Source organism: Neophocaena asiaeorientalis, unplaced genomic scaffold (genome assembly GCF_003031525.2).
Source record: "Neophocaena asiaeorientalis asiaeorientalis breed wild unplaced genomic scaffold, Neophocaena_asiaeorientalis_V1.1 scaffold65, whole genome shotgun sequence".
In the NCBI taxonomy this organism is placed as follows: domain Eukaryota; kingdom Metazoa; phylum Chordata; class Mammalia; order Artiodactyla; family Phocoenidae; genus Neophocaena; species Neophocaena asiaeorientalis.
This window is the reverse complement of record NW_020173215.1, coordinates 2,392,752-2,402,338: the sequence shown is the minus strand read 5'-3', so window position 1 is coordinate 2,402,338 and position 9,587 is coordinate 2,392,752. Positions and strand designations below refer to the sequence as shown.

At 43.4% G+C, this 9,587-nt stretch overlaps 1 protein-coding gene across 1 annotated transcript in view; it reads right to left on the bottom strand.

Moving 5' to 3' along the window:
* Positions 1 to 560: 560 nt before the first annotated feature.
* Positions 561 to 9,587, bottom strand: part of AFG2A (AAA ATPase AFG2A) — a 331,993-nt gene continuing 322,966 nt past the window's right edge. The window contains exon 16 of the mRNA XM_024745165.1: positions 561 to 1,502. Coding sequence (XP_024600933.1) covers positions 1,326 to 1,502 — 177 coding nt within the window. The 3' untranslated portion in view covers positions 561 to 1,325. The remainder of the gene's footprint in view (positions 1,503 to 9,587) is intronic.

The following is a 9,587-nucleotide window of genomic DNA, read 5'->3' as shown; positions in this document are numbered from 1 at the left end:
GAGCACGGGCTCTAGGTGCACACGGGCTTCAGGAGATGCGGTGTGTGGGCTCAGTAGTTGTGGCTCGCAGGCTCTAGAGGGCAGGCTTCAGTGGTTGTGGCGCACGGGCTTAGTTGCTCCACGGCATGTGGGATCTTCCCGGACCAGGGCTCGAACCCGTGTCCACTGTATTGGCAGGCGGATTCTTAACCACTGCGCCACCGGAAGCCTGCAAATCTATTTCTGATAGTCAAAGGATGAAACAGTTGAGATGTGATTTCAGAATGTCTACCACCACAAAACTGTACAGCCCTGTTATTTTGATAATCAGGTATTTCTCGCCTGACTTGTCTTTCTGGGAATTTTCAAAGATCTACAGTGACTGGGTTTAAGTGCACATTCTTCCCATTGCCAGCTTCTGAACTGGAAGTCAACCAATCAATTTCCAACAGCTTTTTCAAGGATATTTATGGATTATCAAAGTGTCAAGAAATCTCAAGGATAAATAATTTGGAGCATAAATACAGATATTTAGAATGCAATGTTAGACAATATGATTAAGCGTTCAAGTTGGTTTTTCTTTGAACTGAAGAAGTTTATTGGTAACCTGGAAATGCATACAAGTTAAAACATGAATACTTCATACGGCTAATTTATAGCATTTTTATGAAAACAAGAAGAAGAAAAAAAAAACACAAGTACTTCTAGGTCTGGGCTGGGCTTATATTTCCAATTTTTTAAACTTCCAAAGGCCATTACAGTATGGGAAATAACTCTCAATTCTTTTTTTAATTGCCATAAGTAGAGGTTAAGAAGGCTAAAGCGAAAATGTTAAGTCTGAATTATAATGAGAACAAATACCTATTTGGAAACAAGGTCACATAAGCCTAGCTGGTGCTTTAGCCATTTCATGGGCTGGCCTTCAAAATTAAAGGTTTGTAAATAATTTTCACCGTGCTTTCATCTACATGCATCTTCTATGTTCTTGTATAAAACTGATGCCCACAGTTTTGGTATTTGGAAATGCACTGAAATGGATTCTGGAGTAAGGAAAGCATTTCATGGGAGGAATGAACCAGGTCAAATTAATGAAAAAGCTAAAAGTTTGCCTTTTAAAACTCAGCACACATTTCTGGATAAAACTGACTTAAACTCTTGTCCAGAGATTTTTCATGGATATTTTCATTGTTGCCATATGATTCAAAATGTCTATAAGAACTGAGGCCCCTCAATCTAGTCAACATATTTCAGACATATTGCTTATTAAGGGCTATTCTGACACTCTTTAAAAAAGAAACAAGTTTTCTCTAGAAAGTACTTTTAGCATAATGAATATGTATATTTTCTCAGAGCGCATGCAGCCCACTCTTGTCTTGATAATCTTCATAGAAACGTCTCAATGATTCAGGAAGTCTGGGTGTCACGGTGCTCAAGGCTTGAGTAAAGTGTTTTTTCATAATGCAGTTGGCTTGAATGTCTTCTTCCAGAGCCAGAAGGGCTGCCTCTCTACATACGGCTATAATCTGAAACAATACAAACAAACAAAAACAAAAACAACAACAAAAAAAAGGAGAGAGAAAACAATCAATACTGTTTTTTAGAAATGTTAACATATCAAATATTCATCCGTGGTAACTTCTACAACTAAAAGCCTATCCCTAAAATTTATCTTTGGGAGTCATTCCACTTAAGTTTTCAAAAGGATAAAAAGCAATCACCTTCATTTCAAAACAACGTATTAAGTACCGAGATCCAGGAGCGGCAAAAAGATATATGTTATGGCGTTTGCTCTTAAGGAGCTTACAATTGTAAAGGTGGAGCAGACGTGCAGGCACAGACCTCTAACACGGGATGAAAAAGGATGAGTGTGTCTGTGGTGGTGGGGTGGACGGGGGAGAAGCCCAGTGATGAGGGGAGGGCCGGGGAAGGAGGCACTGATGGAGAGTGAGGACCTGCACATCAGCGCACCTTGTCATAGCATAGAATTTCCACATTCCTTTCAACCTTTGATCTATTACCAACATGTAAAAGCATTTCTTTATGTGCATCTCCTTAATGTGTTCTTAAATCTTAGGAATATCAGATAGAGTTGTCTCCGTTTACTTTGGAGAGCTGCATTAGAACAGAGAAGTGAATTCTGTTTACTCAGCGAGGAAAGCTGGGAGAATTGAAAAGAAGCTGGGGAGGGGGTGGAGTGGATGCTAGAGGGAGGGAGGAGAGAGTGCGCGGTAGGAAAACGGAAGGGAGGAAGGTTCAAGTCTTGAATCCTGAAATGTGTTTTAAGCTCTCTGGACTTCAGACAGCGGAAGCTGGCTGATGCCAGTGTCATTCTAAAGACACATTACTGTGGTGAAAAGAGCCTGTGGGATGAAAAGAGATATTGTGATTTTCAGGGCAACAGGGAAAACAGTGATTGATATTGACTGCACCCTTATATCGGTAAATGAAAGGGCCAGCTGAAACACATTTGTCCGGCCATTCAGCATATTTTCTCTGTTTGTTCACTTACTGAAAAGAGTTCCTCTGCTTATGCTGGGCTAATGGCTGCCAAAGCAGTTTAGTAGCTCTTTAGGGGATTTAGCAGCATGTTTAGGGAGCTTTCAAAAAAACATGCATAGATTTAGATGGCTTTGTCAAATTACGACAATGTAACCGTTAGTTCTGGGCTTCATTAACGGGCACTGAAGTCGACTATAGTGGTTATGCATGTTAATGCTTTTCCAAAAAGAATGGCTACCAACTTGTTGAAGGAAAAAAACAAAACTTCTAAGGATTAGCGAAACAACGTCATCACATATTCTGGTGCAAAAAGGGCTATTTGAAAATCAGATGTGATATTTAACAAGCACAGTAAAAGCACATAAAATGCCCCCATGGTAAACTGGTTCTATTCTGTTCCAAAGGAACCTTAGGGACCTCCAGAAGGAGGTGAAGGGACCAAGTACGGAGAGCTCAATCCCCTCCTCCTCTCCATCTGAGCAGCACTTCTTTCATCTGTGCAAGAATCTGAAGCGATGGCTGCAAGGCTGAAAAGCAGGAAGAAGAATCACTGGAAGAGCCAAAGAGGACTGAATTTCCTGCTCGCTGGTGCAGTTCTAGCGGCTTCTCTGAGACAGTACAGGAAAGGTTTCCACTGTGTGGTTCCCCCCCTCAGGCTAAGTCGAGTAGAGAGGCTGCCACCACTGGGCCAATGCCATGTCTTGCACACTTCATACCTGACACTTCCCTCAGAGAATACTGGACCCAGCACATAATGGCTACAAACATTCACTGAACACCTACCATGTGTGCTAGACAATTACTAATGACTTCACCAATTAATTGCTGTGGGACTTGTGCCCCCAGGTTTTGTACATGCAGTGACCCCCTCGTAGAGGTGTGTGTGGAGCCTGATGGAAGCATGGCAAATGGGGTGGTGGTGAGCGGCGGGGGAGGGAGGTTGGGTTGGGCTGAGGAAGGAAGGGGAGGCGCAAGGCTGCCTGGAACCCCTCAAAACTGGAATTTGGTTCATGTGGCCGGGTGGCTAATATTGCTGGCGCATTTGAGAAAGTGAACCAACAGTCTAGTAAGGCTTCCTCTCTCAATACACAGTAGTCAAACTGGGAGAAGAAGAAACGATTATACTCCTCTAATAACTGGAATCTCAAGTAGCCTAACATGGCAAGGTAGGGAAAGGTAGGTAGTGGGAAGAGAGGTCATTGAGGCCTCGAAGGCTGCCCTTGGGGTCGGCTCCCCTGAGCAGTTCCTCTTTGCAGATCAACCTTCCTTCCTTCATATCTGCATCTATAGATTCTACTCTAAGCTGTAAACTGCTCTTTGCCCTTAGCTCCTACAGCAGTGGCAGAGGGGGGCACTGGTGGTGGTCAGAGCAGTAACCGCCATTTGAAAGCTGGATGTTAGTAACTTGGGGCCTTCGGTATATGTTAACATTCCACAGTAATTTGCCAACTATATTTAATACTGGCCTGACCCTTAATTAACAATTTCTACAGAATTGTGAGGTATAGAAAACTTGGACAGAGTTTTGACTAAAGCGCTAAGAAATGTTTGGATTAGACAGAGATGACCTTTAGAATCTCTGGGAGACAATGACAAGGGAAACAGAGCAGCTGAATACTGGTCCTCAAGCACCTCATATGAAGCTGTCTTCCGTTGTGTAGAAGGAGCCCAGCTGTTTGCAGTTCTAGCGTGGCTGAGGGCTGCCTGAATTCAACACTTGCTTCAATAAACCTTATCCTGTTTCTTTTTATTTACAAGGGATGCCCTGAAGAACCAGTCAATTAGGCAGTCTTTTCTGCCACTTTTGTTTTCCTATCATATTTGCTTAGCAATATACAACAAGTACTTGAGAGGAAACAGAAGTCTACTCATAATTAACCCGTCACTCATCGATCAACGTCCACTGAATGGCTGGTTACTCTGTGCAACAACTAGGTGAGGCCAGCTGGAGGGTCCAGAGATGTCCAAGACATAGCATTAAGAGGTACCACTAGCAAGGCAAAAGGAAAGTGCTTTGGTATGGAAGGAAGGAAGAAATTATTGGTTCATAAACGGGAGTGGGAAGGACAGAATTTAGATATGCACACAGGAAAGGAAGGGGCATTCTGAGCAGAAGAAATAAAGTGAGCAAGGTGGGGAGAAAGAAACCAGGAATTACAAGGATCTAGCCTCAGTATCCCAAATGGAGGGGGTAAAAAAAAAAAAAAGTAATTCTATCATGAAAATGTCACTAAAAATAACAATGATAGTTTTCAGAAGTCACGTGGGCCATAACGACAGTAAAGGCTAGTCGATGACAGTCATCTCTAATGCTCTAAACCCAACGCACAAGCAGATGGTGCGCTAGCAGCTGACAGAGCGTAACTCCTAAAAGATCCTTTGTTTTTATTTTTTTCCCCATAAAAGGGCTTTTCAGTAGAAATCCCAAAAGGAAAAACACTAATCAGATTATTAGTTCTTCTCTCCTAACTCCGATAAGAAGACAGGCCCGGAAATGCAAGTATTCTTAGGAGATGCATTTCATGATGGCTGGTTTCTATTTGCCCTGGGTCATTTATTTTGGCGTGAGTTCCAAGATACCATGCTTCCCAAGAAAAGTGCAGCTTTCCTGCTTGTTTTCATGGCCCATGCCAGCATTCCCCTTGACATATCAGTGTCTTTTCAGAAGAAGAAGTATTTCATGATCAAATAGGTTTTAGGTAACACTGTATATACTCTGCCTCCCACAAAGCACAGTAGAATGCTAAAGATTGCTGTGAGGCCTAGCAATGACGACCTGCTTAATTTTTTTAAGCTTATGTTTCCCACAGAACTTTCCACCTGTCCTCTGTTTTTGGCAGAACACCTACAAATGGTTACCTTTAGGGCTACTGCTGACCTTCAGCACGCACTCTGGGAGGTGCTCACCCACACCAAGCAGCTCAGTCTGGGCACGATATGGCTCTTGCCTAGCTTATATCCTTTTTCCTTTTGCTCTCGCCTATTCCAGCATAGAGAGAAAAGGGAAAGGGCTGAGCAAGAGAGACTGGAGGAGGACCAGTCTGTTTAACGGAGTCAAAAGGCAGCAGCCACAGCACACACTTGTGCCCTGGACCTGCACGTAGTCCACGTGCATTTGTTGAATTGAATTGAACAGTTCCTTAACTATCCACAGATTTTCCAAAAGTGCATGTTATATACATATTTCTAACATTTGGCCAATGTCTTGTAATATTTTTACTTAAGTTCCATATGACCTAGACTTTGTCAGTTACATTTAAGTTTTTGGAGTGATAAACTCAGTAAGAAAAATTATTTAACACTGTGATGTACGTTCATTTTTAGCAAATGTTTCGGTCTGGGGCACTACTTTGAATCTAGTTCTTTCCTTAGAAGTAACAGAAATTTTAGCAAGAATACAAGTATGCCTGTTAGTTTGAGGGATGCTTCCTTAGGTATCAAAATTTGTTATACAGGGACAGGAAATTTCTTCCCGTGTTGTCATGGGGGAGAAAACCACACTTTAATTGAGAAGGATTCCCCCAAATTTACCCACAATGCAGTAATACATATTGGTTTACAGAACCAAAGTGGAAGATTTGTTTAAAAGTTGTGCAAATGGTTATCTATTGTCTCACTTGATGAAAGTAATCTGGTATCAGTTAATTACTGAAGACTTTTCTGTATTAAGCTTGGAAAGGTGAGGTCTTTTCACATAAATCTGCTAATACACCACTCTATTTGGGAATGAATACTACAGAAGCTGAGAAGAAGGACCTTCAGTTGAAACTAGGACCTTTCTCATTGCTCTCTCTAAAGTTTGTAAGAAAATTGAATGAGTGTATGTATATGTATATATACATCTACAGTATATACAGGGACCACACAGCTCATCATTCAGCTCATCATTTTGAAAGCACACGGAGTCTGGGACCGTTTCAGTGATGGGGGAATTCAGATGAATTTTCCCCATGAGGCCCCAGAAGAACCTCACTGAGGGGTGTAGACGAACATGCAAATTTGAGTCACAGACTGTCTGGAATGTTTAACCCGTTTAGAAAGAAAACTCTTGGCACTTAGGCGCCTTAACATCTTTGGCAAAAAGGATTTTGGAAGCTTTCCCCTAATCCCTTCACCATCTTGTCTGTCTTCTTCCCCCAAAGGCTGCAGACTAGATCATTTAAATGAATTTTTAGCCAATTACCAGTCAGGTTGCTTTTGCCATTAGGCTGTAAAAGCAAAATGTTTTGGCTGGCTCTGTAAAGCCAGCGTGTATTTACGGAATACACAGAGCGTGTATTCTGCGTTGTTTTAAAGAATAGATACGTGCTTTGCTGAAAGGTGAAAATGTTATCTGTTTGGGGAAATGAGTAAACAAGACAAAAGACTAGCAGAGTGGGCCTAAGGTCTCACTGTCAGAGCGACTAAGACAGGCTGTGTTTCAGTGGCCGTGACACCCATTTTTTGGTGCCAACGTCACAAATCCTCTTTCCATTCGTTCAGCAGTAATAATAGATCTATCAGATATCTGAAAAATAACAAAATAAGCAAGAAATCTCTATATGAAAGATTTAGGCATATTTGAGATGAGCTCCTAAAAGGTAAGAAAGGAAAAGACTTTTATGAAAATGTTTAGAAATCCTCAAGACAAAGTCACTGAGGAAAACAGTAATTGTTTTCAATTGCTGGAAGAAACGTAACTCGGCAATATCAGCAACGGGACATATGAGTATGAATTTTCATGCTATGCTTGTCCTCTGAAAAAGCAGTGCCTTTAGAACAACAATACAGCAATAACTGGATTACGTGAGACAACTCCCCTTGTGAGGGGTGTGGAGAGGCAACTTCCCAGGGTGAGAAGGCTCTTGACCGTTGAACCTTGGGAAATCTAATTACCTCACTTTTAAATGCAAAAGGGCAAAAGAGGCAATTGTGCAGGATTCTGAATGCCACGAAGAATAAGAACAATGTCTTACTTCACTGTGGAAAAAAAACCCGAAACCTCTTATACACAGCCTACGGTTCTTTGCCTCAGTCCATGAAACAAGAAGAGTTTAAACAGGTGGCTCAGCTTTGTGAAACAGAAACAGGCTCATTGCGAAAATTAAAACCAACATGGTTTCTAAACAGGCAGCGGCAATTTTTTAAAACGACGGGATTCAGAATGACAGTCAAGGCAAAAACTGTTTACCAAAAACTAATCAACAGGAAGGAAAACCTGAAAATGTCGGGCACTATTTTGGGTATTCATTCCTCCTGTGCTGTGACCCTTCCCTTGTTCTTTTCAGTTCCACAGCAGCACTACAAGTTCTCCGGGTGCACTGAGATGAGGAACCCAATAAAACTTCAAGCACAGTCATTTCCATTCCTGATGAGGCCTGGGTAGTAACCTGCACTTCTTTGCTATTGACTGTAAACAGATCACGACAGTGACAACAGGAACACCACCCTTGAGGGCATGTAAGCCTGGGAAGAAGGGCTGCTGCCCCAAGTAGGCCTAGGAGCTGCTCGCTTCCAACAGGGATGCTGAGATTCTAACGCAACCGCCGCTACTAAGCTCCTAGCTACCTCTCAGAGCTTATCTGTATCCTCCAGAAAAACGGAAGGGTAACAAACTTCTGAAGGCGGCTTAAACAACCAACTGAAGTTCTGTTTGGTTCCCATCACCCCATCCTGCAGGCACAGAGTGTACTCAGATCTGTGGAGAAAAAGAAGTCAGTGATCTTAAATGTGCCAGAAGAGGAGGCTTATTTATAGGGAGACCTCAGATGATAAAAAAAGTGGCCCCGGAGAGCTGAGTTCACTTACCTACTTTAATGAGCACGTGTCAGGGCTGCTTTTAAAATAGTTCATAGGAAACCTACAACTGCATCCTAGGGACAGGAATTTATGGGTACAAGGATATGAACATGCGTGAGTAGGTGCACTGCACAGTACAGAGTAGGCTACATGGGGAGACGGAGCCGGAGAAGAGAGACGCCCCCAGGCCCCTTCTTGGGCAACTACACGCCGGATCCACAGAGGCAGGGCTCCCCTCTCTCCGCCGCTCCTCATGTTCGGCGCGAAGAAAGCTCGCCTCCCAGTGAGGCCTAAATGTGCTTTTCAGCTTCTTTGTATTTCAAGTGTACTAAACAGCTTTAAAGAATCCACCAAAAGGAGTGCGCTGCGGTGCTCTAAAAAGTCTTAGGTATTTTCAGGAAAGTGGTTTTGCTAAAAGCATCTTCTGTCTGGAACACCTGTGCCCTGCTGCGCTTAATTGGGCTGCAGCTGGCGCTGGCTGTGGCGAGGGGCGGGGGACGTGGTGCGCGCTCAGCCCGCGCCCCTCGCTTTCCTTTTCACTTTCACAGCCCCGCGACCAACTTCCCCTACGTGTCTGAGGGATTAGGAACCCAGCAGAGAGCGGAGTCCTGCTGTTTGCGAATAGCCTGCACTGGAGGTGCTTCAAGGAGGAGGCTACCTGGGAGATTATGTGCTCACGCGGATGCCGAGGACCCATTCTCCCCGGCCCCATTGAGACGCGGTGAAAGCTGGCTGAGTGGCCGGGCCTGAAAGATGTGACTGAGGGGACCGCAGCAGTTTCCTGACCATAGAGCAGCAGATGGAGTCAGACTGCCACAGGCGCAAACGCGGCCAGGGGTGCCCCGAACTGCCGAGGACGCAGAGCAGAGCAGAGCACAGCGCCAGCCGGGGAAGGGAACTGGAGGGAAGCAAAGCGGCGTTTATTCAGAGTTCTTTAAAATACCACCTCAGCGAGCGTGGGAGGCTAGAAGTGAGGATTTTGGAGGACAAGTTTCAGATTTAAGGAATCACCGAACTACTGCCCTTGGATTGTCTGCAAAATAAGCTTTATGATACGAATCCATCTGGGATTATGTTAAGATCATACAATCTAGAGTGCCATACAGAGTACAGAGTCAAAAGGACAGAATTTCTAGAAGCCTAGTGATGTTAGAGAAGGGGGAAAAACCCCTGGGTTGCTTAATTCTGCTGATGTAAGTTATTATGAGGTCTCTAAAATATATAGCTTAAGTATATGTACATCCAGTCATTATTACTTGCATGGAGAAACCCATAACAGTTTTTGTTTTTTAAACATTTACAAAAGAATTGATCACCCCACAGAGGGAAAG